This window comes from Martes martes (assembly GCF_963455335.1).
Source record: "Martes martes genome assembly, chromosome: 15".
Taxonomy (NCBI): domain Eukaryota; kingdom Metazoa; phylum Chordata; class Mammalia; order Carnivora; family Mustelidae; genus Martes; species Martes martes.
Window position 1 is genome coordinate 48,405,152 of NC_137903.1, and position 14,241 is coordinate 48,419,392.

A 14,241-nucleotide genomic window follows, 5' to 3' on the forward strand; every position below is an offset into this window, starting at 1 on the left:
GAGAAGGAAAAAGTTGTAACGGCCTTAAATATGATGAGGACACATTGAAGAAAAAGTCGCACACTGTAAGATATAAGTCATTGCTTCCCTTAGGGTTTCAGAGATACAAGTATGCTAAGCAGGGATGGACTCCAGTGTTAGATCCAAGGAACACCACTGCCAGCCTGATCACCTGTGTCTCTTCGACCTCCAACGGAAATATTAAAGATGAGATTTATTAACTCCAGCTGAAATTATATCAAGCACGGACAAAGTCTGATCTTTAGTAAAATGAAGCAGAAAAATACCAGTTGATGCTTCAACTCCTTGGGTCATCTATTCATCTACTCAAAGTTAGAAAAAAATCATGTAAAAAGTCAGATCATGGTAACTTCCACTATTTGTTGTAGCTACTGTTTTCTAGATCTAAGTACTGATGTTAAAAACAGACCATATGTATGATGAATTTCTGTGACTCAAGCAATACGTTAAGATCCAAATCCCATTTATGAAGCAAAATTTTATTACAGAGTATTTCCACTCTTTCATGATGATCTAAAGTACTCAGTTGTTAGTGACTTCAGTATTTCAAGGTGTAGATCAGATGTTCAGAGAAGAACAGAGGAGAGAAGAATTAGCCCATTATGTTCAATAATGTATCATGGAAAATGACAGCCTAAAACACTCATGAGCACCAGCCAACTCCCTCTGCTGTAGCAGAAATCACAAAAACAAAAACAAAGCACATAATGGAAAAAGGAGTTTAAGTCAAGTGAAAACACCTTATGACGTTTCACGCTTCTCAAAAATACATCCACTCAAACATGAAAAACAGAGCAAATAACTAACCCCAAAATCAAATGCAAAAACCATGCTGCTCTAACACAACTGAATAAATGCAAATTCATAACAGTTTGTAACGTTTTTTTAAGAAATCAGCGAAAATGGCATTAACTAAATGTTTTCACAGAGGGGGAACATTAAGTTTTAATACATCTACTGATTTGCATGAGAAAACTTTGTTTCAGACCACCGCAGCGCTTCACTCAAAAGCCCCAATACCCTTAACACCGTGAAGGCGAAGTGCAGACTATTTTGGTAGAGATCTATCTTTTTTTTTTTTTTTTGAGATTTTTATTTTAAGCATTAGGTTTGATATATGGAAAAAAGTAATGACAAGATGGGATTTATATTTATGTAGGTAAATTAGAAAATTAAATTCAGAGCTGGACAGAGTGACAGATCAAGTGATATAACATAGAAATTACGGCCAACCAGGCTCAGATTAAAAAACTGATGAGAGATCTCAGCCTATCACTTACAAAGAGAGAGAGAGAAGCTAAGAGAATGTCAGTCAGTTTTGTAATTTAGGTTAATTTTGTTTCAGATTTGAGAGAGGAATTGTACCATTAAATGTGAAACTTCTAAAGCACTATTTCTTAGGTGCCTTCAGAGTAACTCATTATGACCTCATAATTTTGTAGTATCTTCCAACATATTTGAAACTTCAAGGACAGGATATTTTAATACTGGAATTAAACTGAGAAAGAAGTTTGCTTCAAAATAATTTTCACTTTACTTGCTTCCAACATTAATTTGTTATAATAGTAGTTACAGAAATCTCTACCCAGGGGATTGATGACCTGCTCTCCGAAATGGACGTTATACAAGTATGGTAGAGACCTATCTTAAAAGTACATCCTTTTCCTCTCCAAGACAACTTTATCCACAACACTCGAGTCCTGAGTAATGAAGCTTAGGTGTTCATTCTAAGAGTGAAAGAGGTGGAGAAAAAGAAAAATATATGTGAGTCCTCCCCCCAATAAATCTCAATCCTACTTCACGCCTTTTCCTTCACAGTTAACCATTTTAAGACGCTAATAATTTTACCGTATTTCCCCCAGGGGTGTTCTCTATCAGGATTAAAAAAGGGCTTATTCAGGAACAAACAGGATACAGGAGTGATGGAGCGGCTTCCAGGCAAGCTATAAATAGCAACAGCATTTTCAAGAAATCTTGTGCCGGTGTGTAAGTTACAGCTGAAACAGGCAGTGCAGATTTTATTACAATGGTGTCACCAAAATTCATTGTTATATGAGAAATGCAATCTTACCAAGTTTTCTTGGTTCCTGGTTGCTATTTTCTGCTCCTCTTCTGCCCCATTTTTCATGTACTTGACCTCTTCCACCGGTTTGATCCTATACTCGTCTGAGCACCAAAAAAAGAAAAGACATTTTATAACTTTTTCACAACAGTAGAAAAGTGTCACTGAGAAAAGCCCCCAGGAGCGTAATTTGTCAGAGCCCTTTCCCTGCAGCCTTCGTATGTGGTTCATTTGAAACAATCCGGAAGACGCTTAACCAGCCTCTTTCTAGAAGGTGCTCTCCTCTGCCCATTGGAAAGAGCCTGGCACCATGAAGGCAGCTAATGAACATGGCATTGCCTGGTCCCTTCACAGAGAGCAAAGGGCAGCGGAGGAAACAGAAGTTATTCTGCCTTTAAAGACTATCTGGGATCCACACATAACAGGGCATTTCACATAATGGTCTAAGGAAGTTTCTTCTCCATGAGAACATTAGTTCAAAATGCCTGTGGCAGCAACTTTCAGCAATACACACACACCTTAATTTCCCTCTTTTGCAAAAATGAAATATTGCTTAAGACTAAAGAGTTTAATTGACCAAGAAATAGATACCAAAAATAGGGGACTGAAATTTTCCTACTTGTGATATCCATATTAAACGTGGAACAGTCTGCAATCACTTCATGTGCTGCACACCTATGTGTGCATATGTGCACGCACACACACACACACACACACACACAATTTAATCTCTGTACAGTCAGAGGCATGATTAGCCACAGGATTTAAGGGAGCTCATAGGTATATCACTGCAGACTGGAGAGGTCGTGGGCCTCTAGGTAATGGGATCTCGGCTTCCCAACAGCCAGAGAGAGAGAGAGTACAATAAATCTCAGTCTCGTATATAGCACAGGACAAACTCTGGAGAACATAACAGCTACAGCCCTTCTCCAGGGCAGCGGTCTGGGAATGACGACGCTTCTGTCAGATTCCCGTCAACAGGAAATGACTTGGGAACCCTAAGGTCCAAATAGGTGTGACTTCGAGTCATCTCTAATTTGTTGGAAAAAATCACAGAAATTGTGCAAGTGGAAAATGCCACCAATCAACAAACTGACGGTTGCCTAGCATAGGCATGGAATAATGCCCATGACAGTCTACCTGAAAGACAGACGTTTATCGCCAAGGCAGTTTGCTTTTCAGTCCAGGAAGTTGTAATGTAATAACCCTCAACACACTACCTCCTTCCCCCAAGAGGTTTGCTAAAGCAACATTTCCCCAAGTAATTGTACTGTTCAAATGTTTCTCAAAATGATCATCCTTAGGAAAGTAGTATGTTTGCATGTATCTGAATAAAGATTCTGTGTTCATGGCTAGGTCAATTGTTTTTTTCCACCTGACAATTCAAGGTAGTTATTGATTCTGCTTCTTTCTGAAGAAATTAGGAAGACCGGTGTGAGGTTACAGTAATGAGCCCTTCAGGAATACGGAGTCCTAAATGTATTAACTAGTTAATAGGTGAACTCCGATCCACAGTCTCAACACAGAAGAATTTCACATTCCAATTTGGCTTTAAGAGGAAAAAAATGAAAGTAAATGAACAAAATGGACACATCTAATTAAGGATTACTTACTCAGAAGTTAGAAAAGCACTTGTTAATTACAAAAAAAGACATCGACAAATTATGCCTCCAATATAATTACACAGAGATAAAAATAAAGGTTAAAAAAAAAGAGCTAGAGATGAGCCTCCCTAACTTCAATTTGGGGCATTAATATTTATAAACCATGGTTCACTTGGATAAATACTAACATTTCACTGGACTAAATTGTGATCTTAATTACTTCTGGTCTCTATTTACATATAAATTATACACACACGCACATATTTTTTAAACTTAATTTCAGTGGATTTCTATGACTGTCTGTAGGATCCTACCCCTCAGGTGATAGCACAAGGAAAGCACAACATTTTAGGACCCAAGCAGAACTTTCTGAAAGATGGTACTTTGCCCACCACATGGCCAAGGGTCTGTCCTGGAGAAGATCGACCCTTGCCTTGTCCCTTCCTCCCCACCCACTAAGCCAGGGCCCACCGTCCACACTCTCTGGGCCGTCCGGCAACATTCAGTCTTCATTTGCTTTTTTATCCTCCAGGGAATGCAACTGAATTGAAAGTAGTAGACAACCTATTAATATTTTCCTAATATGTTTCTTCAATGAAATGGGAAACCCGCTGGCGACATGACTTTCAAAGCAGCATTATCCCAAATATAGACTTTTTTTTTTTTTTAAAGATCAAGGCAGAATCATCATCAATTCAGAAAGAGGATAGGTTTTAGCGTGTCATTAACAACCACGGCTGGCCGGCCGATGCGGAACACAAAGAAAGAAAAAACAAACAGCCACGACTACAAAGCCAGACCTATCATTATTACTTACACAACACACTGCACAAAATCCATTGTGGTATAAAAGAACAACAAAAAAGCCAGCAAGACCCTTCGATAAACCACAATTTGTACAAAGCAAATACTTTAAAAAAAAAAAATGGTCTGTTACATTTCTCAGAGGCTGGGAATGAAGATGTCCATCTGGAAACAGACAACTCATCAACAAATGTGTCACACATTTCCATGGCGATGCAGCCGTCAGGAACAGCACTCGCCAGCAAGCCTCAGTGCGGACGGATGGAGCATCTCGGGTTCTGACAGCGCACCAGCCAGGCAAAAATCCCGTTTTCCTTTGTTTAAGGCACAGGGGAGCCAGTGTGGGACTCTGGGCCCCCTTCATCAAGCCCCACACTGGAGGCAATTAGCACAGCCACCAGTAGAAGCCAGAGCGTCCTGGCATCAGAACAATGTGCCAACTTGATTAAGAGGAGGGAGAGGCAGGACCATCTTCCTCCAGCTCCCTCACACCTGTTCACAATTTTTCTTTTCTTCCTGTTGATCTTGTCAGGTGGCCTATTAAAATGCACGTCAGGAACAGGAGGCTGACACCCTGTTCCGAACCCGCTCCCCCTTCTCTCCATGTAAACAGTCGCAAGCTGCGCTAGTCAAAATAATTCTGGGGTAAAAGCAATGCACTGGTGATATTTTTAGCATTTTATTCCCCATCCTACATCAGAGAGGGGCCGGACTGTTTTTGCGATGGCTCTGGCATGAAGATAGTTTCCCACCAAATCTTTGGGCTTCATTTTGATGTACAGTATATATTATGTATGTGTGTGTGTATGTGTGTGTGTGTACAGTATTACAGCTTTTAGAGCTAGGAAGGGATCAGTCGGCTGCACATGCTTTAGGCGGTATGGACTCACACCATTTTCTGGATCCTGTCAATTCTTCCATCATCAACAACTCACTGGCCCTATCCTAATTCTCCCAAGTTTTGCCATAAGGTTACCTTTGTAATCAAGGCAACAGACTTTCAGATGAGCCTGTTAGATGGAGATAAGTGCTGGATGAGTTTATAATGCCAGAATTATTTTAAAAAAATTTAACAGTTTTCACAGATGTATACATTAGATGGGGAAGGAAGAAAGGCAGAATGCCTTATATGCTATTCTCTCTAGCAAGAAGGGATCTTACAGTTGTTTGCTAAAATGGTGAAATTTGCATCTGCTTTCATACCTTCTTGCCCAGTCTTCTTTTGATCAATGACACATATGTGGTAATAAATTTGTTTTCCAGGACTGTTCCAATTTCAAAAATTCTGTGTTAATGTCCTTATATTAAGAATGTCCAACATCTGGGCATCTTAACTGAACACTCTGGATTGCCTCTTTATCCAGAATTTGCATGAAGATTCTTTGGTAGACAATTATGATATGCTCAGGAGAACATGAGAGCTTGGGAAAGGTATTGCAAGAAGTATTTACAAACATAAGCCACTGGAAAGAAAACAACTATACTCACCTTATGGCATACACTTGTTCCTCTGGGGTTCCTCCCATTGAACAGCCTGTCTCCCAAGCTAACTAAATTTGAGCCTTAAACACCCAGTACAACTTCAAATTCTTGCTTAGGATCTTTATTTCCTTACTTGGCAGGATTTTTCAAGAAGCAAGTATTCATAATGGCTAAAAGCTTGGCTTCTAGGGGTGGAATGCCTAGCCATACAACCCTGGGCAAGTCACTCATCCTTTCTGTGCCCCGATTTTTTCATTGGTATATTGGGAATATCTACAGTACCTAATCTCACACACAGAGTCACATGAATTAATACATGAAAACAGTGCCTTGTCTATAGTAAATACTCAATATCTGTTAGCTGCTGCTTTAGAAAGCTCTGCTGGTTCTGCAGGGAATACTATTCCTGATGTACAAAATCCATCAAGATACAAAAAGAAAAGGCATGATATAAACATCACTAACTAATTAAACCAAAAATTGTGACTTAACTGCATTAACAAATGAAGAGAGAGGAAGTGAGAAGGGGATTTATGATCCATTTATCATCCATAATAAGGCTTCAGTATTTTTCCAGCCATGCGCCTACATTACTTTAATCAAAATACTAACTATAGTACCATAGTACTTCAGTTAGAATAATTTTGAAAGAATAATAAACAACTTCTATGACTGAGAAAAGTGATCATTATTTAAGTGAAACCAGGGGTACAACAAAATGGCGCCCCTCTATCTTCCCTTATGTTCCCATTCAACAGTTGCCATCGGCACCACCTCGGCGTAGCCTACCTTGAGGGCCGAGAGCGAACAAGTGAGATCCCAACTAAGAACAGGCAGAATGACTGTTTTCAAGCCAGAAAGAGTAGAGGCGGCTCTACAAACCAGCAACTGTAGAAGGAAAACCCTTTTCTGGAAGGACAAAGAGGCAGGACTCTCTGAAACTACAAACCAAAGATGGATCTGTGGGTCAAGTGCCATGGGAAGACACGTCTTCTCACTTCGGGAGACTCCAGCTCACCCGGGGCGCCTGCTTCCACTGGTCCCACTCAACAAACAGCATGTACTGTCCGCTGGGTGCTAAGCCCTGGTCTTTCTCAGGGGTTCATCAGGCGCAGTGCATAATGTGGACTGCGTGCCTGTGTTGTAACTCAAACTGTCTGGCACACAGAAGGTGTTTAATAAAGTCTTCTTTAAAAAAGAGAGAACAAAGCAGAGAGCTGACTTTAGTTCATACATGAATAACTATTTCCCCCAATCAGTGAATGCTTCAGTCCTGTTTGTCTCAGGGGTACATTTTTTTTTTCCTGCTAGATTTTCCAAGGAAGAAAAAGCATCTCTAAATGAAAAAAAAAAAAAAAATCCCCTTCTTTGCATTTTTTTTGCATCCAAATGCAATGGGTGTGAAACTGCTGTCAAGTACATTTTTGGTTTATGGATGTCCTCAATGTGACATTGAGGGTGTCACATAAAACAGTGCCTTGTCTATAGTAAATACTCAATATATGTTAGCTAAATATATATTATTATATGTTAGCACATTGCTAAAAATGTGCCTGAACTGTACAGGCACATCACAGACATAATGTGGGTTCAGTTCCAGACCACTGCCATAAAGCAAATATGCAATAAAGTAAGTCAAATAAATGTTTCGGTTCCCCACGAGATATAGAGATTGTTTACACGATATGATAGTTTATTAAGTACACAATAGCATTGGGTCTAAAAAATCCAATGTACATACCTTAAACTTAAAAATACTTTATTGCTACCTGTAACACCTTCTGCTGGGCTCATGGAGTAGAGTGGAAGCAACACAATTTTTCAATATTAGAAAAAATTAAGGAAGAATAAGTTTAGATCATTTGCCAAAATAGCAATCAATATATTTCCTGCAATTTGACTTTAAGGGCCCTACCATAAAGAAACTGGATCCCAAAGATTACAGGCAACATCCATATTTGGGTGGAGGTCAAGGAAGTCCAACCAAAAGAACTGGATTGACTAAACGTGACAAATCTGGACTGAACAAATGTTCTCTGTAAAAGGGCTACTTTGGAGATTATGATTCTGACTTTGGAGGCACTATGTGATTGGCAGTGGAAGGAATTACATGTAAAATTCCTAAAATATGTATTGACTTTTGAAAAATAAAAAATAAAAATAAAAATACTTCATTGCTAAAAAATGCTACCCATCATCTGAGCTTTTAGCAAGTCATAATCTTTTTATGAGTGGAACTCGATGTTGATGGCTGCTGACTGATCGGGGTGGTGGCTGCTGAACTCCGGGTTAGCTCGGGCAATTTCTTAAAATAAGACAGCAGAGAAGACTGCCACCTCAAAGGAATCTTCCTTTCATGAACAATTTCTCTGTAGCATGCAATGCTGCTTGACAGCATTTTATACACAAGTAGAATTTCTTTCAAAATGAGAGTTGATCCTCTCCAACACTGTTGTTACTTTGTCAACTAAAGCTACATAATATTCTATCTATCCACACATCTATCCAACCATCCATCCACCTATGTGTCTATCCATCCATCCATCCATCCATCCAACCATGTATAAATGTATCTACCTATCCATCTATCCATCCATGTATGTATGTGTCTATCTATCTATCCATCCACCCTTCCTCCCATCTATGTATCTATGTATCAGTCTATGAATCCATCCATCCATCCATCTATCTTTTGTTATCATTTCAACAGTCTTCACAGCATCTTCACCAGGAGTGGTTTCCATCTCAAGAAAACACTTTTCTTTGCTCATTCATAGTAAGCAGCTCCTTAGCCACTCAACTTTGATCATGAGATTGTAGCAATTCAGTCCCATCTTAAGGTTCCATTTTGAATTTTAGTTCTCTTGTTATTTCACTACATCTGCAGTCATTTCCTCCTCTGAAGTCTTAAGCCCCTAAGTCATCCATGAGGACTGCAATCACTTTTTCTGAAATCCTGTTCCTGTTGGCATTTAGATCTCTTCCCACGAATCACATATGCTCTTAATGGCATCTAGAATGGAGAATCCTTTCCAGAAGGCTTTCAGCTTACTTTTTCCAGATCAGAAAAATCATCTCTCTATGGGAGTTACAGCCCTATGAAATGTATTCCTTAAGTGATAAGACTTGAAAGTCAAAATTATTCCTTGATCCACAGGCTGCAGAATGGATGTGTTAGCTGACATAAAAACAACGTTTGTCTCATTTTATGACTCCACTAGAGCTCCTGGGTGAGCAGGTATAATGTCAATGAGTGTTAATATTTTGAAAACAAAAACAAAAACAAAAACTTTTTTTTTTTCCTGAGCAGATCTCAACAATGGGCTTAAAATTGTAAACATGTTATAAACAGATGTGCTGTCATCCAAGATTTGTTGTTCCATTTCTAGAGCATGGGCTGAGTATATTTAGCATCGTTCTTAAGAGCCAAGGATTTTGGGGATGTGAAATGAGCACTGGCTTCAACTTCCAGTCATCAGCTGCATGAGTCCCTAACAAAAGAGTCAGCCTGTCCTTGGAAGCTTTGAAGCCAGGAACTGACTTCTCCTCTCTAGCTATGAACGTGCTAGCTGGCACCCAGAAGGCTGTCACATCTATACTGGAAATTTGTTGTATCGTGTAGCCGCCATCATGGATTATCACAGCTAGGTCTTCTGGATAACTTGGTACAGCTTCACCATCGGCGCCTGTGGCTTCCTCCTGCACTTTTGTTATGAAGACGGCTTCTCTCCTTACGCCTCATGTCATGAACTAACTTCTGCTAGCTTCCAACTTTTCTTCTGCAGCCTCCTCAGTCTTCACAGAATGGAAGAAAGTTAGGGTCTTGCTCTCGATTAGGCTTTGGCTTAAGGGAATGCTGCGGCTGCTTGGATCTTCTATGCAAACCACTCCAATTTCCTCCATCGCAACAATAAGGCTGCTTCCCTTATCATTTGTGTGCTCCCCGGAGTACAGCACTTTTAATTTCCTTCAAGAACCTTTCCTTTGCATTCACGATGTGGCTAACTATTTGGTGCAAGAGGCCTGGCTTCCAGCCTATCTTGTCTCTTGACGTGCCTTCCTCCTAAGCTTAAGCATTTTTAGTGTTTGATTTCAAGTGAGAAACGTGTGACTCTTCCTTACACTCAAAGACGTGGAGGCCATTGTTGGGATATCCACTGCCCCGATTTCAATATTGTGTCTCAGGGGCTAGGGAGGCCCAGGGAGGGGGAGGGACGTGGGAGAATGGCTGGTCAATAAAGCAGTCAGAACACACACAGCGTTGACTGATGACATCCCCGTCGTACATGGGTGTGGCCTGTGGCGCCCCAAACAATGACAAATAGTAACATCGAGATCACTGATCACAGATCATCATGACAAGCATAATAATAATAACAAAAAGGTTTGAAATATTCCAAGAATTACCAGAATGTGACCCAGAGACACAAAGTGAACAAATGCTGTTGGAAAATGGTGCCAACAGACTTGCTGGATGCAGGGTTGCCACAGACCTTTGATTTGTTTTAAAAAAACAAAAAACAAAAAAAAAGGCGGTATCTGCAAAGTGCAAAGTGCAATAAAGCACAATAAAATGAAATGCAGTATGCTTGTATATCACTGGGCTCTGCTTCTCAACCTGCCTCACCCCTCCCGTCATCCTCATCTTACAACACATTTTGTGTCTTATTTTTGCAGCAGTGGGTCGGGGCCTGATATCTGCTGGATTGAACAGGATTTTGTTATAGAGACATTACAGAGCAGAGAAGAGTGAAAGCTTTGATGACTTCAGCACAGCTAACCCTCCTGCACTTCTAAACCCTCCCCCTCTTGAGAGCTCGTATTGGGTATATCTAAGAAGCTGCTGTGTGCTAGGTTCTGTGACAAGCAATGCAGGGGTTATGGAGGTGGCTGGGAGTGCCAAGGAGAACCAGCCGTCTGGAGGGGAAGGCTCATGCTCTGAGCGCCCCTGTCCTATCCTATCCGAAGCACATTCCTCAGCACGCACAGACTGACCCCATTCCACTCGGCCATTCCTCACCAGGGCTGATTCTAAATCTGGAACAATCTTAGGCAAGCCAGAGACCGGGTTGAAGGTGCTCATAGACCATTATCAATTCTCTGAGTCAGGCAGTTCCTTAGTGATAATTACTGTACCTTGCTTGTAGAAAGTGATTTCGCCCTCTCCAATGTAATTGTTATTATTAAGCAATTTCTAGGGTAATTATAAACTGCCCATTCTAAATGTTTTGAACATTTCAAAACAAGGCTTTGGTACATTTAATAGAAAACACTCTCAGTTCTTTTCAAATCCACCTAATAAAGGGAGAGTGATTTCAAATTAAGATTGTTTGACACATTACGTGCTAATGATCTAAAAATAGAAGTTGTTCAAAAGTAACAAGCAAGAAAATTAAATGTTTAGACTTTATATGTGTGGAGAATAGACATGGAGAGGTCTGGCCCGGGGGTTTCTACTAGGGGAAGTAGGAACATTGTACATATTTGTACATTATCTCCCATGATTTCAAAATCCCCCCATGTTAATGTCACAAACAGCAATTCTCCTATGCCTACTGCATCCTGATTCTCTGGTGAAACCTAATGCTTGCTTGTATTTGAAAACCAGAGAGAAAAGGCCTTGGGGGGTACTGATTCCATTTAGTCTGGCTTCAGTGGTATAAAACTCATTTCAGCACCCTCATCCATAAAGGGTACTATCCTTTCCAAAAATAGGCAATGAATTGAAGGGTGGAAGTGGTACCTAGTTTTTATTTTAGTTTGAGGACACTGAGCGTTTTTCCATGGGTCGATATCAGTCATTTGTACTTCCGTCTATGTGAAGCATCGCTTTGTATCTGTTGCCCTTTTTTTCTTATTGGAGTTATATTGTTTTTCTTACTGACTGCTTATGAGCTCTTTGAAAACTAAACCGATTTAGGACACACTTCTGGCCCAAAACGGTCTGGGCAAAAACACTCTTGATTTTAGTTTGGACACGAGAAAGTGGAAGGGACTAGCCGCTTCCTGTCTTTGAGTCAAGTGTGGGGGGATCTTGTGCTGCTTTTCTGTGTTTCTTTCCTTCAGCATATTTACTGGGCACCTACGATCTGCCAGAGAATATAGTGTTCAGTCCTGGGCGTTATGTCTAGGAGGAGAAAGCAGTCCCTGTTCTGAAGAGCTCACAGCCTCTTCCGGAGGAGTGGGTGAGGAAGACACAGGAAAATAGGGAAGGAAGGACACAGTCTCTATAGCTACGAGAAGGACATGTATTGGGTGGTTGTGATAAAAAGGAGATAAAAGGGTGAGACCCCCTAAGGAAGGCTGGGGAGAGCCTTGGAGGAGGTGACGTATCTCAGTGGAGTCCTGAGGAGCACTAGTGTCGGGAGGAAGGACAAGTTCAGGCAACAGGCCAGTGAGCACAGAGGCCAGTGAGGCAAATGGGAACTACAAGCAATTCAATATGGACGACATGAAGAATTCCAGGGGGGCACAGTGATGTTAAGAGAAGAGCTGATAGGACCAGTCCAGGAAGACCTGATATGCAAGTCCCACAGAAGAGTCAGCCTCTATTCTGAATTGAATGGTGGTGGACTCGCTGTGCCAGTGCCCAGCACTGAGACCACCAGTTAGGTCAACTGTCTGTCCTTCGAACTGTCTGTCCTTAACCACCTCTTCTGGGAGACTCCAACCACCTTAACCCAAGGCTTTCTGCTTCTCTCTGAAAGAAGCTGCAGCAAAGGAAGAATGAGTGGACATTTTGAAATGGGCCAGTTGGTCGAGGAAGGTTAGGAAGAACACGTAAGTAAGACAGGGAAAGAGCCAGAGAGAGAATTCACAGAGAGTTTTAAGGGAGTAGAGTCTTTATCTTGGATTCAGCTGATGGGGTGCTGGTGGGGCACTGGTAGGGCACCCCATATGCCAGAATGTGTTTCCTGTCTCCCCCGGCAGGTGTGCCTTCAACTGGGGACGGGGAAGTATTGTAACACTAAGAATAGGGAGTGGTTGAGATGGGGGGTGTATAATCTCTCCTAGGGGCAAAAAAGAATGCCACTGACTCTGATGCCAGCTCCTTCCCCTTCAATAGGACAACAGATCACTCCAGATGGAGCACTGGTTTCAAAAGGCCTTTCTCTTCCAGACCTGCCTTTGGGACTTCCCAGCTACGTACCATGGAAGCAGGGTACCTCTCTTAGTGAACTCTGTGTGCTGGGATGTGTGCATGGGGTGCTTGCGGTCTCGTAGCATTCTTAGGTCTTGTCCGTGTCTTCGAGAGGACAAGATGAGGGGCGCCCACTGCTGCAGGGATGAGAGGGCGATAAAGCCTCTCTCACTATAGCACCTTTTATAATTAACACTCGACCTGCAGGCCCCATTCCCCAATCATATAATCATTTCAGAGGCCAGACAACGCATTTCCCTCATTCATTTGGGGTTCATTATTCAGTGACCAGGAACTATTATCCAGTCATTAAGGGCCCCTGGACATTCATCTCCTGACAAGTTCCCATAAAAGACACACAACCAGATCCAAATCGAGCCCGGATTCCTTTATGAATGCATATGCACACTGAGGCTTTCGAAAGGGGCAGGGGGTAATTTCTATACCATCCAGTAATAATTTCCAACCAAGAAATAGAATGAGTGGTCGAGGAAGATCCAGAGCCGCTTTCAGAGAGGAGGGCCTGCGTGGTTGTTCTGACAACAATTTATCAAGTTTCTCAAGAGCCCTGCTCTGACTTTTCCCTAGCGCTGGTTCTCCACCCACCGTGGACGCAGGGACTCTTGAAAAAGTTGGAGGCCCGAGAATTCCTCTCTGCTATTCTCAGTCCACCTCCTGTTATCTTAGATTAACATTCGTGATAAAAGCCTGCCCATCATTATGCTCTCTTCTGCTGACTTAATCCTCACGTCAGCTCTATGAGGCAGGAATCATGCCCTCTTTCTGCAGATGCAGAGATCAGTCTTTGATTGGCTGGTCTAGTGGCAACGCTGGTTCAAATCCAGGTTAGTCTGAGCTGGGGGCCAGGTTCTTAACCACCAAGTCAGTTTTGGTTTTTTTTTTTAAACCACAAAGCACAGTAAATAATTATTTACTTAATTATTTAAATATTTAAATAAATGTAATTTAAAAAGAAATTATTAAATAATTATTTACAGTAAATAATTATTTGGGGAGATGACATAGGCATAAAGTATGAATGGATTCAGACAGAACTTGGATAAATGTGTAAATCATGGAGATATGAATAAAAGTTACAAAGACATCTAACCTTGGCAAGTAACATC

At 41.2% G+C, this 14,241-nt stretch overlaps 1 protein-coding gene across 3 annotated transcripts in view; it reads right to left on the bottom strand.

Moving 5' to 3' along the window:
• Positions 1 to 14,241, bottom strand: part of LOC308355754 (uncharacterized protein C1orf21) — a 223,211-nt gene that overhangs the window by 104,334 nt on the left and 104,636 nt on the right. For all 3 annotated transcript variants that reach the window (XM_080824201.1, XM_080824202.1, XM_080824200.1), the window contains exon 3: positions 2,093 to 2,187. In XM_080824201.1, coding sequence (XP_080680327.1) covers positions 2,093 to 2,187 — 95 coding nt within the window. The remainder of the gene's footprint in view (positions 1 to 2,092; positions 2,188 to 14,241) is intronic.